The sequence below is a fragment of the Periplaneta americana genome, chromosome 3, assembly GCF_040183065.1.
Source record: "Periplaneta americana isolate PAMFEO1 chromosome 3, P.americana_PAMFEO1_priV1, whole genome shotgun sequence".
In the NCBI taxonomy this organism is placed as follows: domain Eukaryota; kingdom Metazoa; phylum Arthropoda; class Insecta; order Blattodea; family Blattidae; genus Periplaneta; species Periplaneta americana.
The window spans coordinates 59,255,948-59,278,408 of record NC_091119.1 but is presented as its reverse complement, the minus strand read 5'-3'; the positions used below and the strand labels follow the sequence as shown (position 1 = coordinate 59,278,408).

At 37.1% G+C, this 22,461-nt stretch overlaps 1 protein-coding gene across 1 annotated transcript in view; it reads right to left on the bottom strand.

Annotated features, from left to right (window-relative positions):
- LOC138696056 (anoctamin-1-like) overlaps positions 1-10,720 on the bottom strand; it is a 55,057-nt gene extending 44,337 nt beyond the window's left edge. Inside the window, exons 1-4 of the mRNA XM_069820562.1 lie at positions 10,589-10,720; positions 10,009-10,267; positions 1,408-1,665; positions 759-919 (exon numbers count right to left, since the gene is read on the bottom strand). Of these exons, the coding sequence (XP_069676663.1) occupies positions 759-919; positions 1,408-1,665; positions 10,009-10,227 (638 nt within the window). The 5' untranslated portion in view covers positions 10,228-10,267; positions 10,589-10,720. The remainder of the gene's footprint in view (positions 1-758; positions 920-1,407; positions 1,666-10,008; positions 10,268-10,588) is intronic.
- Positions 10,721-22,461: the final 11,741 nt, after the last annotated feature.

Sequence of the window (22,461 nt, the reverse complement as noted above, 5' to 3'; positions counted from 1 at the left end):
GTTTGATTATTGCACATGAGTGCACAAAATGTTTTGCAGTGTAGTATTCTGTTCAGTAGTGAAAGGAGTATCAGAGAGTGCAGATGTGAATGTTTCTAGTCTTCTGTAGTGCATCAAACTATAATATTTAAATAGCTCATTATGAACAGAAATCAAATGGACACCTGCTGTGGTGTTCCTGTTGCAAAAAATGTAACACCAACCCAGTCAATTTTGCATAGAACATCTAAGGCACAACAGCTGTATAAAAACAGGTTGTAATTTATTTCAGATTTTGTGTTAATTTGCCTCTCTTAAAAACAATATTTCTTTTATTAATTTGACATCACACAGAATGAAATGTACTTTATTTATTAGTTTTTCTTAAGTTAATTTATCAAACAAATAACTATCTAGAAGATGTATTTAAGTTACATTATATTACTGACAACTTTAACAAATGTATACCATATTTTGGAACAGAATAAATTATATCTTGCTAAACTATATTTTGGAACAGAAGAAGTAGCTCAACTCCCTATATTACAGATCCAAGTGCTCAAAGTTATACTATCCCTAGACTTATTTTAAGTCTAATTCCCAGTATATCACAAGTTATGTTAAAATGCAGCTGACAGTCAGGCAATTTTATAATTAATATGAAACATCATGACGACAGTGAAGACAAAAAATCTGGTAAGATCTTATCTCTGATGACAACAATAAGATAAGGAAAATAATAAATAAAAATTAAATTACAAACATTAAATGTCACTCACAAGTACAGTTTGTCCTTGCTAAACTCTGCAGTCAGTCGATGTTCCTGTGGGTGGAATACTGTTGGGTCAACACGGACGAAATTCAGAAGACGGCGTACCATTGTTTTTACCTCGACTATAATATCAAAAGATCCTCCATTTTCTTTCTCCATTTCATCAAACTGAAATAAACATTTGAAATAAGACAATAACCACAAGTAATGGTCCAATCTCACATTAAGAACCTGCGCACTGGACGGCCATTTACTTAATAAATGATAAAACACACACTCACCAGCCAGGACCAAATGGTCGCAACAGCCAATGAAAACCTAGTGAATGTACAGATGACCAATGAGTCGCTGCAACTAATAACTTACACTGAAATTGGAGGTAACACATTTGAACGACCAGATTAAACAACCAGACCATTCTGTACATGTCCTAAATATAAAAAAATTGCTACTTCAGTGTTCATTTTTCAAATCAGAAAAAAGTGGCCGCACAACTGGTTGTAACGATAATTGCACTCTTCCTTGGCCGCTGCAACCTGACTGTCTAGTGTGCATGGGTTCTAAATTTATGGCATATAAAGAACCTTTTTCATCCACCTTTTCTTTACATTCGAGGTTATGTGTTCAAACTTGGATGTTGAAGGTGTAATATTTACCTTTTTCATTGGCATGCGAAGTTTTAATATGTCAGCATAACGGATGAGAACATTCACCGGGGCATGGATCTTGACGAAGTGTAGTGACAAATTCTGCTCTCGTTCTAGAACTAAGCCAGCCTCTGCAAGACGGCGTTCGAATACTTCCCGCTTCTGGTAAGCAGCATCAGTGCATGCAACTCTTGATGTCTCAGTCCACACAAGCACAAAATCCACAGATTGACCCTCATCCTCATTCATGGAAGGACTTCTCAGGATCTGTAACAAACATATACATAAAATTCACATATGAATCTGTGTACGGTTAAGATACTTATGTGGAGGGAGTTTGTTCTGAGATCTGTTCATGGCTTTTTTTCGAACCAAAATTAGCCTGCAGTTAAGTCCAAAACTGATGGCATACGGTTCAACTATCTTTGTGGTAAAGGAAGATGGGAAAAAAAAAGAAGAAATGGAAAAAAGATGGTGATTATGACAGTGATGATGATGATGATGATGATGATGATGATGATGATGATGATCAAGAGCATGGTTGAAGAGAGAATGAGAAGACATGACCACGAAGAAGAAGAATGATGATGAAGAAGAAGAATAAACATAGTATAATACTTACTGGCTTTTAAGGAACCTGGAGGTTCATTGCTGCCCTCACATAAGCCCACCATTGGTCCCTATCCTGCGCAAGGTTAATCCAGTCTCTATCTTCATATCCTACCTCCCTCAAATCCATTTAATATTATCCTCCCATCTACGTCTCGGCCTCCCCAAAGGTCTTTTTCCCTCCGGTCTCCCAACTAACACTCTATATGCATTTCTGGATTTGCCCATACGTACTACTACTACTACTACTACGTCTGGATTTAATGTTCCTAATTATGTCAGGTGAAGAAAACAATGCATGCAGTTCTGCGTTGTGTAACTTTCTCCATTCTTCTGTAACTTCATCCCTCTCAACCCCAAATATTTTCCTAAGAACCTTATTCTCAAACATTCTTAATCTCTGTTCCTCTCTCGAAGTGAGAGTCCAAGTTTCACAACCATATAGAACAACCGGTAACAACTGTTTTATAAATTCTAACTTCAGATTTTTTGACAGCAGACTAGATGACAAAAGCTTCTCAAGCAAATAATAACATGCATTTCCCATATTTATTCTGCGTTTAATTTCCTCCCGAGTAGTCCCATTCCGAGGCTTATTGTATGGATTTGTAACAAGCTGATTCTTACGGTGATGGGCTGTTAGCCCTTTGCCGAACCCCCAAGCTGGAGGACCACCCCTTATCGGCTGACCACGACTGCTTATTCAATATATTCCCAGCTAACCTCCATATCTGGAGGCCGTCTCCTCTATCTGCAACCTGAGGACGCGCCATGACATGACGATAGGGACCCACAATACATAGTATAATAATAATAATAATAATATAATATTATGTTTTATTTAATGACGCTCACAACTGCCGAGGTTATAACAGCACCGCCGGTATGCCGGAATTTTTTCCCACAGGAATTCTTTTACCTGCCACTAAATCTACTGACAAGAGCCTGTCGCACTTAAACACACCTAAATACCATCAACCTGGGCCGGAATCGAACCCGCAACCCTGGGCACATAAGACCAGAACTTTACCCATGTGTCACACAGGCCGATCAAACATAGTAACCGCAGTATTCTGACAAGTAACAAGTAAGTATAACAATGAAGGTTAAAATACACACACAGTGTACCAGTAACCAAATCAGAGAATTTATTATAGCAGAATTAACATTACTTTAAACTTCTAACAGCTCGCTAGCAACATGTTTTACTGTCTCTAACCACATGGGTTACGGCTCACGGTAACTTATGGGTTGTTGTTGTTGTTGTCATGGCAACCAAGATTAGCATTGGAACTAACAAATCACCTTCTGGTGCTCCCTGCTCTCTTCGTCCAAGTTTGCAGGTAATGCTGCATATCGCGCTTGACTGACCAGGTCCTAGCTGTAGCAAGTTGGCAACAATGTCTTAAAAGACCATGGTTAGCAAGCTGTCACAAGTCGAAAGAAACGTTAATTCTGTTATACCTATAGCTATGAATTCGATCTCATTATCATTATTAAACTGTAATGAATGAGTGCATAGTGAACGAACTCTCAATGCTATCTCTCAGCAAACTTACAATGAATGCCACTAAAAGATATTAAATAAATTAAAAAATATAATGAACATTTTAATTTTAGGGATTTTATTTTATATCGAAACCAATACGAAATATTTCCCTCCTGTACACAAAAATGTTTATATCAGTTTGCTAAATAAAATTATGTTTTTTTTTTTTTTTTAATGATGCTCGCAACTGCAGAGATTATATCAGCATTGCCGGTGTGCCAGAATTTTGTCCCGCAGGAGTTCTTTTACATGCCAGTAAATCTACTGACATGAGCTGTCGCATTTAAGCACACTTAAATGCCATCGACCTGGGCCGGGATCGAACCTGCAACCTCGAGCACAGAAGGCCAGTGCTATACCGACTATGCTACCGAGGCCGACTTCAGTTTGCTAATAAAACATTAATAATTAATAACCCATGTTCTCCAAAATAATCCTCAGTACAAGCCTGTAATGTCAGGATCTACAGTGCAGATATAAACATACTTTGCAAGAAGGCATTAGGTTAGATTCAGTATGAGTTGACAGAGACTTTCAGTCTGTTGTTGTTCATTAGTGCTTGGATGTCATTTTCTGTTTACATCTGCATGTTACTCATGCATGCAGAGACCAGCGGGTTATGTGCATTACAGCTGAGTTGAAAGCAACTGGTGTCTTCATGCTTCATCTCTTGCTACAGATATTCCTTAAACGGAATGATACATCTCTTTAAAACTCCAAAACATGCATTTCATGTACAGCACAACCACTGAAAATGCACACAAATCTGAACATATATACCGAAAACAATATCCTAACAGGTGCTACCCAGATCCTAGAACGTTTCAAACCATTTATCGAAGACTCAGGGAAACAGGTTAGTTTCATACAATGCATCATGTGGGCCTCCCACAATAGATTCGAACAGTTGCTGTCAAAGCGGGGGCTACTTGCACATGAGCCATCCACCAGCACACATGCCATTACTCATCACGTGGAAATTTCACACAGTGAGTCTTGCAGATAACCAGGTGCACCCTTATCATCCACAGTGTATGTGTGCAAAGTTTGGCTGATGAGGATTTCCCACAAGTGCAATTTTATCAATGTATTATGAAACACTGTGAGTATGTGTTGAACAGAGACAGTTTTTTAATTGCTGTAACAGCCATGTTTACCGAAACTGCACACTCCACATACTATATTCGAACACTACCACCAACAAAGGTTTGCTGTGAACATATGGGCAGGTATTATCGGCAATCATGCAGTTGGACCATACTTTCTGCCACCACGTTTGAATGGGGAGATTTACACCAACCTTCTGCAACAAATTGTTTCAGAGCTCTTAGAAGACATGTCACTTATCGTGCGTCAGCAGATGTCCATCCAATGGGATGGAACACAAGCACACTTCACTCTTGCTATATGAGACTTTCTAAATCTCACATATTCCGTGCATTAGTTCGGAAGAGGTCCAATTGAATGGCCAGCCTGCTTCCCTGATTTGAAGCCTCTTGATTACTTCTTCTGGGAGCTTATAAAATGCTTCGTTTATGAGACACTAGTAGAAGACCCAGGAATACTTTAGTCAGGATAGTTGCAGCATCTGATGTGGTTTGTGAAAAGCCCGAGGTATTTGGAAGTATGTATCAGAAATTTCTTTGGTGATGCACTACTCGTAAATGTGGTTGTCCCCAGTTCGAACTTTAATATGATACAATACCAGTAAAAATCACTCTTCAGTACAAATAATTATGGCTGCAGCAAAACATATGGGTTCTTCCTCTGGACCAATAATACAACATCAAACAAGTTTGCCAGCAGCTATAATTATTTGTAATGAAGTGGAATTTTACATACAACATTAATTGTTACGTCCATCTAATTCAAAATTAATTTTTAAGTTCATGAAATCTTTGTCTACTGAAATTTTTCGCAGAAATTACTTTTATTTCATTGGTAGGTTGTCCATTATGTAGTTAATGATATTCATATGCTTGTACAGACTAAGGATTACTTCCTAGATCATAATTTCCTATTGCGAAACTATTACATTCCAACTCCTCTTTAAGCTCCTTCAATTTCAGGATAACGTGGTAATTCTCTAGAAGAAATGAACCACTGCTGTATGTTCCCCCAACACAACAAACAATGGGCAATGGAAAAAGACAGGGAATCTTAGGGTAGGGGAGGAAACGAAAGAACCAGATATTATATTTCATTACTAGGCCCTAAATGTCACTAGCATCTACTTATCAACTCAGTTCTCTCTGCCCTTATCTCTTTCTCTTTCTCTCACTCTCATCTCTACTCTTCCTTTTACTCCAATTCTCTCTCATCTCATTCTCTTCCTTTCTCTCTGTGCTGTATCTGAAATCAGAAGGTACAATTAAATAAAGCAGGTAAGCCTAATTGAAACATCTCAAATAGGCTATCTCTGTAATATCTTGCAGGTCCAGGGAAATTAATATATATTGTTAATGACGTAATGGAAGGGAATTATGGGTAGGCGTAATTAATGCACTGAGAATAATGATGTAGGATAATGTAGGTTCACTTCCTGGTAGAGGAAAAATTATTTTTTTAAATTTTAATCTTTAATTGATTTATTGCAAATGTTAAGTGGCATTTATTAATAAACTGTGTTATGCTTGTCTTATAAAAATATTATTACCCATCACCTATTAATAGGCGAGACCTGGCCTGTATAAACAAAAATAATAGTTGTTTAACCATCTAAAAAAAAAAGCGGAAGCACATCAAATATAAATAAGTAACTAAATAAAAAATATAACATAAAAAGGCCTGTGGTTAGGATTAGTATCTCGTGCACAAACCTCCTGCGCCAATACTGTCCTCGGTCTGAGTAACATGGAGTTCACAAGATCAGGGAACATGTCTACATTCGTGGCACTTCCTCCCACGCATCTAGAACTCTGTTCCACAATTCGTCAGCAGTCCGAACTAGTGATTGTTCTGCTCAATTAGAGCGTTGAATCCCTTTGATTCTAGCCCAAAAATTTTTAACCAGATTCATATCAGGTGAATTTGGAGGCCACTCGACCAGGGAGATGTCATGCCTCCTTGTAAACCATCTCTGAATCCGGCTGGCACTATGTACTAGGTGGTTTATCCTGCTGGAAGATAATTGTTCCTTCTGGATATCATTCTCAAGCAGAAGAGATCACTACATTTGTCAAATGTGTTCGTAGACTTCTGCTGTAAAACGATGGTGGATGTGTTCCAGAAGTACTGTCCCATTGTAAGATATACACCCTCAACATGACGGTCACGCAACCGAACCTGTTAAGTCATCTCGTGAAGTGTTCATCATATTGCTAGCCATCCAGACAATAAACTAGGGCAGGACCATTGTTGCTACTGAAGATAATTACCGGTACCTCAAAAGAGAAAATGACGTTTTTCCAATCGAACTACTGTCAGAGAGTACCATACACTAGATGGTCCATGATGTGTTCCGTCTTTAAATGTTCCTTCCTCATAGCTCGACAAAACCTTAGGCCACACTCTAAAATGTCTTCTCACAGTGTGTGGGAAACTGGGAAAGTTGGATGCCATTCTGAGTTCCGATGTAGTTGTAAAGGGATGGTTTTAAATTTCTCTCAATAACATGGCATCCTATTTCTTTCCTTGTATATATGCTCGGCCGACCAGGAATTGGATGATTCGCAACTTTATTTTCAAGAAAAACTGACACACTGCGGAGAAATTTTAATTACTTCACCTTTCATTAACGAAATAGAACGTGTTCAAAACCAAACGAAATAGAACGTGTTCAAAACCAAGCTTTGAGGCTCATCACTGGTGGAATCAAAACAACTCCAATAGATTCTATGAGATTCCTCACTAAAATTAACAGCATCAAAATGACAATAGAAGAAAAAGCACTGATCCAATATGAAAAACTTATCAGATTATCAGGAAACAATTGGCATTCATACAGTCCTCTCTGTAGATTAAAAACTCAAAAAAGTTTCATATCCATGGTTCAAGAATTAAAAAAAGAAAATCAACATCCCGAATTTAAAAGAAAACTTAGTAATTCAATCAAACTCTATTAGATATAGAATGTAATCTAAATTTAACACAAGAAATACTAAAATCAGAAGTAAACACTAAAATAATGAAACAATTGCCTTTAGAGACAATTAATATTAGATACCCCCCACAACACTGACTTCATTTATACACCGACGGATTTTTGATCTCCAGGGAACAAGGTGCAGGTGCAGGTGCAGGTGTTACGTGCTATCTCTTCTCACTTTATAGATCTCTTGGATATGAAACAACAAGTTTTGATGGAGAAATCATTGCAATAAATGACAGTCTTAGGAATTCTTCTATGCCACATCAATAAATTTATGAATGCAGTTATATTGTCAGACTCCAAAGCAGCTATTCTATCAATAGTCTCTAGACACACTCCTTCATCTCAAACAGCAGAAATAACTAAAATGCTCTTTCAATTAATAACACTCAATAAAAGAATTGTATTCCAATGGATACCATCCCAGTGTGGAATCCTGAGAAACGAGAATGTGGATGCTTTAGCAAAGAAGGGCAGCACTGCTACTTACAGACCTGTTACTAAATGTATGTATTACTCTGTGAAAAGATTTATTAAATCTACATAACTTACTTAGACTTCAACAAATAAAATTTGATAACACAATCTCAAGGGAAAAAATGGAACTCTCTGCAACATAATCCACAGTTGATTCCCGATTTACAACGCAAATCGTCTGTAACTGCATTTAGATTGGCAACAGGCCATGACTGTTTGGCCAAGCATCTGCATAGGATTGGAATATATCAGTCCACTAACTGTCCATTGTGCAACTCAAATTAAGAAATGGATTCAGAACACCTCAAAATCTGTGTGTCAGTGGCTGACCATGACAATATCTTTGAAAAATATTGGAGTGCAAGAGGTCAAATGACTTTATTGTCAAACGCCTGGCATTAGATAACAACATTTTCAAGAAAAAGTTTTGCCCACATCTTAGCAGTTGATGGAGAATAATCCACACGAATCAAGACAATGACTTGTTGACACAGTTGTTGTCTGCCTGTCCTCTTCAAGAGTAATGACCTGAAAGACTGTTTTATTTAGACAGGAGTATTGCTCGGGTGAGGGAGGTTTCTATTTACTAGAGTTCGGGCATATATTGTAAGAGAAATGTCCACATAAATCTAGCTTTGCGACACATAGGGCCTATGGGAAATTTTTAATTTAAAAATTTAATATTATCGAAGACTCGAACATTGAACTAGCAAACTACTCTTCACTCATTTTTGTAAACCTGTGCTACTGATTTTGTATTTATCAATTTCATTATTATTATTATTATTATTATTATTATTATTATTATTATTATTATTATTATTACACTCTTCATATGTTCTGATGTATCTAGAATCAACTATCCATTCGATTTTATAACGTATTCAGACTCAAAAAAACACAACAAATTTAAATGGTTTAATTATGTGTCACCTAGTGTGCTACGGTTTTACGAGACGGAACATATGCCCCTTATTGTTGACAGCCCTTTCTTTTTGGAGCAAAGTGTATGTTGGAAGCCTGTGATACAGATTGTGGGAGGAGAGCGTATATTTCGACATAGGCTAAAATGCAATCACGTGTTGAATTAAATGGTGACATTTGCATTCGTGAGGTAAACTTCAGGTAGGGGAGAAATCTTGCGGGAGAGGTGAAATTAAAAGACCTTTTCCAATCAATATGGCGCACCTACAGTCGTCCATAAAAACATACAAGGTAAATATTTTTCGATTGTTATGTTGAAATTATTTACAAGCGGAAACTAAAATCATGTGTTTACCAGTGTAGCCTATATACTTCGCAGAAGACAAAAATTAAATTAAAATTTGTATCTCCTTTGGTTCATTTCTTCTAGAGAATTATTTTTTCAGTTAAGGAAGAAGCATTTGTTATTTCTTTTTATATTTCTTTACAATTTCTCTACCAAAGAAAAGTAGGATGTATTTACGTATTTACTTCTAGTCGAGGCATACGTACTGTAAACAAAAGACAAATTGATCGGCGACACGAATTTCGCACCAGAATAAGGATGGAAAGTTGCTGAGGAAGTCGTGGCCGGCAGACAAGCAGGATCACATGCCTTGTAATTATTTTGTTAGCTAGGCGAGGCAGCGAGTTTTCGTAAGGTGAAGTATCAATGATAGGTTAGGTTTGATCAGTTCTGACGTTTGGTACGGTATGCCTTCCTACGCATTTTGATCGATAGGTGGATATGGATAGACATCAGTCTTCCTTTAGTAATGCAATTGTAAAGAATTACATTGTTTGGTACATCCTACATTTTTCTTAAATAACTATGATCTTATCCATAAACCTAACATGCCAGTTACCATCAGGAAAGAAAAATGGAAAAACAAACTATGAAGGTAACTATGATTGAACTTACTTTATTCTCATGATTGTCATTACTGGCCTCCAGAGGCTCATGTTCCATAGTCATCATTGGATTCTCCTCGTCGAACTGATGACCTGGAAGATCTTGTGCACTGTGATATATAGTGCAGCGCGACAGGCTGATATAATCTCTCCCTTTCTTCCAAGCAGGTCCTGAACTAATAGAACTCACTGATATTGCGTCTTCAAATAGATCTACTTCTTCATCCATTGCAGAGAATCACTAACTATAACCCAAAATTTCTGAAACACTGAAGATATAAATATTTAACATTCACCATGTCCTAATTTAAGACGTGTAGTGTTTTGCATACACACATAAAAAATGTAACATTACTGACAGATTATAAACCTCCTAAGGCTACATTTTGATAGAAATATTAAATTATTCAAGTACTGTTCCACTATAAACTAGTGCCTGTCTTTTTACAAATTCTCTCCCCACTAATATATTATAAAATGTTCCTATATAACCAAAACTTAATGGAAGGCGGTATTATTTATGTTTCGTACGTAATGAAAATGGGAGGGGAATGCGGAAACAGGTTATGCGCATAACAATGCACACTTACTTGTGATAAGGAATCCATATTATACTGTAAAACATAAAATATCCAATCTCTTCGTTTCACTTTTACTAGATAACAGGCAAAACACCACTCACTCATCACGCTTCACACTGAAACACCTGTTATTAAAAGTCATGACATCATTCGCAAATATCACGTGGTTTCAAAGTAGTGATAAATTTCTCACATTTAAAAAAAAGAGTCTTGTCTGTATTACAGGTTCTACTGAACAAGCTAAATACAGTATATGCGTGTGATCTGTAGTGTATCAGAATTTCTGTAAATAATTTTTTCCTTTCTGGTTTGGACTTCAGCCTGTTCCGACTTCAAAGAGTTTCTGTAATAAATCATGGATAAATAATATATTCATCCATGATTAAATATTTAGGATTTTAAATAATTAAAATCGTCGAGAAATAAATTACAAAACATATCCAATATGTCGTTTGACAGCTGACGTGCATTAGCGCTCCAAGCTGCTAGCAAGGAACGTTGTCAACTTCAATACGAGCGAATCTTCTCTAAAAGTTTTAAACAAAATTAAGGTACGCTCAAAACCATAAAATGTCATGAAAGCAAATAAACAATGAAACAACCCTTCCCCCGTTTTAAAAGCTGCTCTTCCCACGCATATCTGTTATAGACTTGTGGTGACACTTCGTTCAAAACATTGTAACCATTGTATCAACAGAAGTCCATTCGTAACGAGCGGCTCATCTGGAGATGGCTCAAAAAGAGCCCTTATTCTTGAGTAATAAATAGAACCCACGAACTATATTACAATTATAAAGTTGAAAGACGGATGTGTTGGAGGTTTGATGTTTCATTCATTAACTTGGGGCGGTTCATCTATGTTGGGTAGACCACCCCCAATAACTACAACGTCTTTGCCCAATAAAGACATTGTAGGAGTATTTGCTTATAGGTTTGCAGACTCTACACGATAACATGGTTTTACGTAATTTTGTGGATAAGCTACTGACGGCCATATCTGTAAAGGTGCATGTACACGGTTCAACTCTTCTTTCAACTTTAAGCATTCAAGCCAACGAGCTATTATAGCTCGTTAATCGTTTCATTCAAGCAATACTTGCGGAGTGAACGAAATGCATTCAATTGTGCATGCTTTTTTCCACTAAAAATGAGAACGCATGCAGCAATTGAAAGGTATCCATCACCGATGGGTATTGCGCGCCCAAGTTAAATTTACGTTCCGTGAATGCAAGAGACGAGCGCTAGTAGCTCTAATTGCACTAGTTGTTAGTACCAATAGATAACCTACTGTTTCGTCTGTGACTGAGGTCATGTTACAAGAGATAAGTTAATGCAATGAGTGAGGTAATATATATGTGCGTGAGAAATACGGTGCATAATATTAACATTTTCACAGAGTTTATACGGGTACAACACTTTCAGCACCTTCTATACACGTGTATTCACCACTATTCAAACAACTAGCTGGCAAGAACAGCAAACATCTCTTTATCAGCTTAGTATTTACTCATAGGTCACAAAGGCCAGATGGAAAAAGGACGGTGATTCACATTCATTCCGGACGCAGATTTAACTTGGGCGCATAGTATTTTGTGCGTATTTCGTACAACAGTATAGAATGTAGCGAGCATCTGATTGTTTTAGGTGGCCGTGAATAAACTGAAAATAATTTCGTTTGTTTGGTGATGGTGGGCCTTTTAAACTGAAAATGGCGGCAGGTACGATTAGCGTATTGAAGATTATCGCAAATACGAGTCCTTTGGAGTGTTCAACCACAATTTTGTGAACCAAGTAGGCTTAAGTATTGGTTTGATATTTAATATTTATTAATTAATATACTCGTATTACACAAAATCTGCTTGTATCATAATTGAACATTTGTTTTCAACTTGATTCTTTCAATATTCATACCCTTCTTCGTGTTGATGACTGCCATCTCCACAATGTTAGGGATCTTGTAAGCGAAAAAGTTTCTGCTCTGTCAAAATTGAATATCACAACTATTGATGCTATCAACTGGTCAGGTCGTAAAATTCGTAAACACTTAAGAAATGACGCATTCCAAAGTTGGACAAACCATATCTTGCATGGTAAGGGGGTTATTGTTTATAGTGATCTCCCCAAGGCTAACTCATGGGTAAGCAATCGAAAGGGCCTATCTTCCTCAGAATGGACCAATGCCTTAAAAATGTCAAGCAATATTTCGGCGGTTCGCGCAATATCGGGCAGAACTCTAAGCACAACCTGCTGCCGTCATCCAGACTGTAGTGAGCTTGAAAGACTCGGACACGTGCTTGGACAATGCCCTAAAGGCGAGCTGCTGGTCAATGCTAGACATTATCGTGTACGACATGCTTTGGCGACATCGTTAAAAACTTTAAATTGGGAAATTCATGAGGAAGTACATTGTGTATCATCAGATGCTTCTTTCAGACAGGCAGACATTATTGCTATTAACGGACACTTAAAACGGGCTCTTGTTCTTGACCCTACTATCCGTTTCGAAAGAAACCTAAATCAGGCCACCGAAGTTGATATTGAGAAGAAGTCCATATATGAACCTTGTCTGCCTTATCTTTCTCAAAAAAGTACAACGTCCCTCTTAAACAATGGTCTGTCATTGGTTTGCTGGTTGGCAGTAGAGGTTCTATTTCCAAATTCACATGGAATTATCTTAAGGAACTTCACATTCCTTTTGATTATGTAATGTCTGTCCTTATAAATATTATCAAGGATTCTCTTCAAATATTACATCATCATCTGTATTTCAATTAATCCACTTATATTTGCCTTAAACAATTAACTTTCTTTTTTCTCTAATGTATCACATCACATTATATTGTACATGTTTATTGTATTCAGGACCCTTGTGGTCACTCAAATTCTTTGAACTGATGTCTATAATTTAGAATTTATATATAGACCTTGCCAAACACCTTTCCAGGTGTTCATGACATACATTATCGTAAACCTTGGAAACATCCAAGAAAATAATGCATTGGTCTTTTTTTCTTAGCAATGGATTCTTTAAGACGTCCATTAACACTGCCTGCTTGAATGCATCCGATGGTTGCTTATACTGCAATAAGCATGAGGAAGAGGTGACAGATGGATGAAGACATAAGGAGTAGGCAACAGATGGATGGAGAACGATATGATAAACAGAGGCAATAAGCACGAGGAGGAGGAAGAAACAGATGGATACAGAACATTATGATAAACAGGGACAATATACATGAGATGACAGATGGATGGAGACACGTGGAGGCGGTGATATATGGATGAACAACGATATAATAAACAAGGCCAATAAGCACGAGAAGGAAGTGACAGATATATGGAGAACGATACAATAAACAGAGGCAATAAGCACAAGGTGGTGACAGATGGAGATTGATATGATAAACAGGGGCAATATGCACAAGGAGGAGGTGACAGATGGATGGAAAAAGATATGATAAACAGGGACAAGAGGCACGAGGAGATGACAGATGGATGGAGAATGATATGATAAACAAGGGCAATAAACACGAGGAGGTGACAGATGGATGGAGAACGATATGGAATAAGCATGGGCAATAAGCACAAGATGATAGATGGATTTAACTTCATACTCCATTTACCAGAGTGTATACCTCCCCAATGTTTCAAAACAACATAGAGGTTCCAGCATCACATGTTACACGAGAGGTTATTTGGTCCGTTCCATCTCCACTATCATTCCACTAACACACTCCGCCTCCCTTAATTACATCTATCATCTGCAATACAGTAGAACCTCTATTATCCTTGGTAATGAAGAGGGTGGACTGAACGGTTAATCGAAAAAGTCGGATAATCAGTACCACAAAATATTTTCATGAATTAAGAGCATAATAGTTTTGTAATTTGAAACTCCTACTGTACTGCAATCACTGGTGTCTTCATTTACACACTACAGTACTATACTATACGATATGCTGGTTATAATAACTAATGAAAACATAAAAAAGTGAAATACAGTAATATGTAGCATTTTATTCTTACATCTTGATTACACAACTTTTAACACTGTATCACTTCGGAATATGTATGATAAGAACTTTCTTGTGTTAAATCTTTATGTACCTTGTTAACATGTTTCGACCTATTTTCGGTCATCTTCGCAACTGGTCGTTGTTGGTCTTGGCACCTCTTGTTTCCTGTGTGGGTGTGTTCGTAGTGTAGAGTCAAAGAATGTATGTGTTTTGAAATTGAGTTGTGTGTTGAGAATATCGTTGGGGTGTGTGGGGATATTCTCAACACACAACTCAATTTCAAAACACATACACTGCCACTCTCGTATTCTTATGTGAGACAAGCCACAACTTTTCCTTTTCCAAATTGCTAACACTTTTCCTTTTGACATTTTGCACAGAATGATTAAATTATGCACAACCTTTCAATTATGTGGAAGTTCTTGGAGTCATTTCTTTGAAAGGAAATAGTGAGTATTTTACAAGTTGTGAAAAACATCCCCTCCAAAAAGTAGGTGTTTCTATTGCCGGTAATGGTAGCATTCCTACTACATACTGTGTAAAGGTAAAGGCTGGTAATAACCCTCTAGCAAAAATGCGTACTATCATAATGTACTATACTTCGTTTTGCAGGAAAAAAAAGGAGAGACAGTTGGATAATCCACCAATTGGTTAATAGGGTAACAGATAATCGAGATTCTACTGTAGTTAAAAATAGGCTGGAATGAAGTTAATGTGGGTAGACTAGCACGGGTTTTCAATGCTGATATGAGAACAACTTAGGGCTACGGGTCATAGAACTTACCAGATACTTGTTTGGGGATATAACCTGGCTCTGTCAGGGCTGAAGCAGGATGACTCACCTGTCAACGTTGGATACACGAATGCCAAGTAGGCCTCCTGTCAGACTGGAACAGTCATCACATATAGGGCGCACAATAGGCAAGCCAGTCATCCAGCGAAATAGTAGTAAGACCTACAGTAACTACTGTATATTCTGTAGAAAACGTTTGTTAAAGCAATAAGTACACTCGAACCTTTGGAATAAATATCTTATTTTAACGATTAAAAATCTCTGCATATAAGAAATTAAATATATTTTGTACTGGCACGTATAATTAATTATTACTTCTTTAACAGAAGTACATACATGATGTTATCTTGTCTTTCAACAATGAATCTGTCTCTCAAAGCTCTTTATATTTTTAACATATTTTCCTTTTTCTTTGGATGCCACATTTGAACACAGTGTGCAGTTAATATAAACGCAAACACTCAAAAATCAAATTTTGAAAACTAATTAATAATATGTTACAATATCACATAACATTAATGTAAAATGAATAAAATCAAATCTAATTAAAAAAATAGATGCAGAATATGAAATAAATGAAAATGAAGCACAAATTTAGATTGGGACAATTGTTTAACTACATTTTACTCCAGAGACTATTGTTAGGTAGGCCATGACCTAAGCAAGACAAGGAGAAGAAACAAGTGTAATGTGGCAACGGGGCAGTTGAGAGCATCATAACATGATACGAGTAGAAAGACAAATTGAGAAAACATGCTTGAAGGATGCCATACTGGCCAAAGAGAGGATTCTTGAGATTCATTGTTCAATTACACAACATAGTGCAGTGTCAATATAATTTGATTTAAAAATAAATCCTAATGACGTGATTTAGAAAGGAACTCTAAAATTTATTTTTCCTCTGAAATTTTTATCTCCTCAAACCTCCCACTTAAAAAGTGTTTTCGTTCCAAATTTGGAGGAGCTATATACAGTGAAACCTGTTCAAGACGGAAGTGACATGGTCCTATTTTTTTTTACGTTGTGGACAGGTTTCCGTATTATTCAGATGTGTCATTAAAATGGAATATTTTGTCATTCTATACATGAAAAACAAAATGGCATGCCGCAAACTGCAAGAAGTACAAAATATTCCGTTTAGCACTACTCACATTAAATCTGCTTTCTGTCGCTTATTTCGTTGGTGAATCATCTTGATTAAACTCTCATCTTCTCTATAAATGTTATCGTAACTCAGTCATTAGTCATTAAACATTACTAAAGTTTACTAATCTCATTGAATTTAATATCTAACGGTATGCTAAGTTACTGTATTGTATATCACTGCACATTATTAATTACTTGGACTAGGAGCCATTTAGTAGAAGCCTTGAATGCTGGTTTATTTAATGTCTTTCCTAGTTCAGTAGCTTGCTTTGCAGAATAGATCCAGAAATTGGCTTGTTCTTTGAAAGGTCATGAAGAACCCACTCCCACAACAGTTCATTTTTTTCCACATAAACAGTTGTTTTCTGGTTTCTTTTATGTCACCAATATTGGCCGCAAGCCACTCACTCATTATGATCTTTATCTTTAAAGTGTCACACCTGAGTTTTCCACAACTGAACTTCAACATTATGTCACATGCACTTCGTTTATAATTTTCCTTTAACTCGATAACTTTTACTTCATCACTTAATGTTAATGCCACATTTTACGCAGTTTTTTTTTTTTACCTGAAATCACTACACTTGCGCTCTGTTTAGCTACGACAGTATGCCGGTGTGAAGCTTTGAAAATCTTTGAAGGGACTCGTCTGCCTAGTCAACAGGGTAATAAAATTTATGATCGACAGGCTGACATACTCTCGTACCCTCTAAAATTTTGCAAAGAAAACTTGTTTTTATCTTAGTGACCTACATATTTCGTATATTCCTTGAAATTACAAGCTGTTTCAAAATATAGTTACAAAATATAGTATGTCCAAAATATTATTTCCGTTTTGAACAGTAGGAGACAGTTTCCGTTTCCGCGTTGGACAGTTTCCATTTTTTTCAGGAAAAATCACACATAATACATACAAATTTCGCCGGGACCAATAAATTGTTCCAAAATAGACAGGATTCCGGATTATTCAGGTTCCGATTTGAACAGGTTTCACTGTATTAAGTTATACACTTCTAAGAAAATTGTTAGACTATATCAAAAGTGCTGGGTACTTTACAATCATAGCAGGTGAAACAACAGACATTGCCACCAACAAACAATTGAACATTTGCTTAAGATTTGTTCACACTTCAATGGGGATAGATCATTTTTTAGGACTATATTTTACAGAAATTACCACAGCAAGATTCTATTTTATACAGTCACATCAAAAACTTTTTCCTTACATTGTTATTGTACCTTGTTTTTTGACTATACCATGTAGGCCATACCTGCACAAACAGCGCTCAAAGAGCGCATGCGCTCCTTTGGAGCAGGAGAGCTGTGTTTACCGCTCACTGAAATGGAGAGGGAAACGACCACTCAATTATCTAGTGGAGTGCAGTGTGTAGGCCTATTCTCAGTAACTGTTTCACATTGCTTACCTACTTCTACAGTACAGTATGGAGGAATCTAAAAGATGGAACATAACATTTAATGATTTACAGCTCGAACTTATTGATCTTCAATGTAACCTACGGGCTAAAGACCGTTTGAATAATACTACTAGCCTGGTTGAGTTTTACTAGACTAAACATTAGTAATAATATCCATGTCTACACAGGCTGGCTGTGAAAATGACTGCTATGTTTGGCACAACATTTATATTTGTGAGCAACTGTTTTCTACAATCAACTTTAATAAAGGCAGACATTGAACATCTGTAACTGATGTTTCATTACGATCAGTAGGCTACTGTTCCTTTCAGCTGCCAACAGCATAAAACCTTGTTTTGATGTACTGATAAATAAAAATATAACAAAATGATATTGTACATTATTTTAAGTAGCTATAGAATTTCTATTATTTCTGTAAAATAAATATTTCTTTATTAATTAATAATAGTCCAAGATAGTTTTGCAAACACTGAACGGGAATTCATTTCATAAACACTCGTAATAGTACTTCCTTCCGTGTATATTTTGTACGAGATCACCCCTTCTTCCGCTCATGAGCTGTGAGCCGGCTCGGAGAGCGCAAACCTTGTGCAGGCCTGATGTAGGCTTTGCTTAATCATAATTTTTAGTTGCTATGGTAATATTTTACCACTTATTTTACACTGCATAAGCAGTGGTGATATTCAAGAAGTTTAACAACCAGTTCTCTCATGTGTACCTTTGTTAAACATCACTCTGTCCTGTTTAGAGGGATCGAGTAATAAATGCTCACCACTTAAAATCAGATAAAAATATCGTTGTGATTTACATCTGACAAGATAGAGAAACTGTCCAAGTTTATGCAACAAAATATGAAAACAGCTGCATGCGTAAGTTTCGTTTGTTTGTTGCTAGGGCACTGAAACAAACCTAGTGCCATTTTGTAGGAGAACATGCTATGGTAAACACCATGTGGACACCACAACAGAAAGTTCAGTGTGTGCTATGTCTTGCAGAAGAAAAAGCTGTTATGCGAGTCATTAGACCATTCTTCTTCATAGAGGCTACAGTCACAAGAAATGTGTATCTGGACATGTTGAGGAACTTTGTTTTTGACAAACTTTCTCCAGGATAGGTTTTTCAGCAGAATGGGGCCCCATCCCATTAGGATCAATGGCTGCGTGAGTTCTTGGATGATAAATTCCCCTATAGAGGGATCAGTTACCCAATCTGACTCCTTGGACTTTTTTTTCTGGGGCTTTGTGAAGGGTGCTGTGTACCAATGAGCCACAGCTAAACACTTTGGATGAACTGAGACAATGCATCACAAATGCAGCTGTGCTAGTGACTCCACAAATTCTACAGAACACTTGGTGGAAAGTTGAATACCATTTAGATGTCTGCAGAGCAACTCAAGGTGCACACATCGAGTTGAATTGAGCATTCTCCGAAATTCGGAGATTTTTACATCAAGTTATGTAAGAAGGTATGTTAATAAACCATTATTTCTGCAGTGCTTGGGAAAAGTGACATAAGTCAGTTTTCACAAACCTTTTTTGATAATTTGACAACTTACACTGGTTTATGTCGATTTGATTTTTTTCTGTATGAATTATTGTAATGGGAGGAATATCTATGTATTTTTTTTCCCCAAGCGAACAGATGTTCCGTAAGTTGTCAATAGATTATCAAAAAAGGTTTGTGGAAACTGACTTGTGCCACTTTTCCCGAGCACTACAGATTTACACTTGAAATTATCACTTATTTCTCGATTCCTCTAAGCGAGACACGGTATATATGGTATATGTCCATGGTAATTTCAAATATTACCTACAAATAATTTAATTTCTTTTTCTTTAGTTGGTTATTTAACAACGCTGTATCAACTACTAGGTTATTTAGCGTCAATGAGATTGGTGATAGCAAGATGGTATTTGGCGAGATGAGGCCGAGGATTCGCCATAGATTACCTGGTATTCACCTTATGGTTGGGGAAAACCTCGGAAAAAACCCAACCAGGTAATCAGCCCAAGCGGGGATTGAACCCGCGCCTGAGTGAAACTTCAGACCAGCAGGGAAGCGCCTTAATCAACTGAGCCATACTGGTGCCCAAGTAATTTAACAACCGGTTTGTCTGAACTGGCTGAATATCACTACTGTGCATAGATACAATCAGGACATAGTTAAAAATGCAAGGAGAAAGTTTTTGATGCCACTTTATTATTATGGTTATTTTTAAGAAGATTTGATTTGCATGTATCTAATTTCAGAGGACAATGCTATGATGGTGCAACTAACATGACCATATTATGTAACGGTGTGCAGAGAAAGTTAACTGAAACAGAAAAGAGAGATGTGTATGTGCACTTAGAACTGCAAGACACTGTAAGAGCAATCCTGTTATGTCGAAATGTATTGAGTGTTTTGAAAGATTTAATACATTTTGTTAAAGTTCGCGTAAAAGGCTAGCTCTGTTTGTTCACTTAAAGGCAGCTGACTCCACAAATCTGAGACCATTCTGTCCTGAAGATGAGCAGTCAGATACTTGGCAATTTCTTCAGTTTTATCCAACTATACAAAGCTTCAAGAATTTTTTCTAAACATGTCGAAAAGTGTCCTACAGATGCTAGTGCTAAAGCAAAAGGGTTAAAATGTGCACCAAATCAAAAATAAAGAACGTATACCTATCCTCATCAACAGGATACACGAATTATTGTTTGGAGGCACAATCAATAATTAAATCTTTTTCAATACTTTCTGCTGTCATTCATTGCCTTCTGTCTGTTAGAATGTACTTATAAATGAAAAGTGATCTCTCAACTTCACATGAAGTAACTGGAGCGTATTTCAGATAAGGAATGATATTTGGAACGATGTTCTCAGGGAGCTGCACACACTCACCTTTAAGTCATTTTGTTGGTTGCATCTTCCACTATCGACATAGATTCATGGAGGGCCAGTCCAGAAGTTTCCAGTTTTGTAATGGTGTTCGAATTCCAACTGAAGTGACTCGTGATATATGCTATCGATGAAGCTACCTTCAATTCTTGAAAGGCACTCATAAGCTCAAGCACAGATGGTGCACTTTCAAGAGAATATATTTCCACCACTGACTTCACTGCCTTGAAAAATTCGTTAAAGAAGTTCATTTTATTTTTCACATAATTCTCAAACTTATAACAGTCTGTGTAAAGCTTCATCTCCCATCTCAACCGATTTAGGTACTTGCTACAATTATTTTTACTGACTGTTTTTTAATGTACACTTAATGGCAAAAAGAATGAGCCGGCAACAATTTCTTAAGTTCCAGACACATAACATTGCGCATGCTCATCTCGTCAGAGCTGTAGTTCACCAGGTAACACATAATTAAGCCATTTAAATTTGCTGTATTTTGTTTAAGAGTCTAAAATATGTTATAAAATCGAATGTAGGGTTGATTCTAGATACATCAGGGCCTCTGAAGAGTGAAATAATAATAAAATTTATAAATATAAAATCAACCGAAGCGAATATGAACAGGAACACCACGTATTATGCCGAAATGGTATTAACAGTCACAGTAGCGTAAGTTGTTACAGCACTGGTCTATTGAACAAGTTGATAGTAGTAGCTTAAGGTTAGAATCTCCCACAATCTTCTATTTTTAATTACAAATTTGCCATCATATATGTCCCGCAAAGCTATAATTATGTGGCAATATCTCTTAGAAAATGCCCAAACTCTAATAAATAATAAACCTCCCTCTCTCTTTCAAGCAATACTCCTATCTGTTAATAAAATGTTCTGTCTCGTCATTACGCTTGAAGATGGCACAGAGACAATAACTCATTGCCCTGGTTCACATAGGTTATTCTGAGTATACTACTCTCTGACAGGACTTCGATTGGAGAAATGTCACTTTCTCCGACGAGGTAATTGTAGTAGCAACGATAGTCCTGCCCTAATTTATCGTATGGATGGCCATCGATACAATGAACGCTTGGTGAAACAACTTAACAGGTCGGGTTGCGTGAGAGTCGTGTGTTGGGGGTGGATGTCATACGATGGGGCAGGACTTCTGAAACGCATCCATGGGAGGTTTATGGCAGAAGTCTACGAACACATTTTGGCAAATGTAATGATCCCTTCCACCCGAAAATGATATCCAGAAGGAACACTTTTCTTCCAGCAGGATAATCATCCGATACACACTGCCAACCGGATTCAAAGATGGTTTACGAGGAGGCGTGATGTCGACCCAGTCGACTGGCCTCCAAATTCACCAGATATGAATGTGATTCAAAATTTGTGGGCTGCAGTCAAAAGGATCCTATGCTCTAATTGGGCAGAACAACCACCCATTCGGATACCTGAGGAATTGTGGGACAGGGTTCTAGATGCGTGGGAGGAGGTGGCCAAGAATTTAGACCTGTTCCATAATCTTGTGGACTCCATGCCGCGCAGAATGAGGGCAGTTGCTGACGCAGATGGTTTGTGGACGAGAATAGTCCCCACCACATGTCTTTTTTT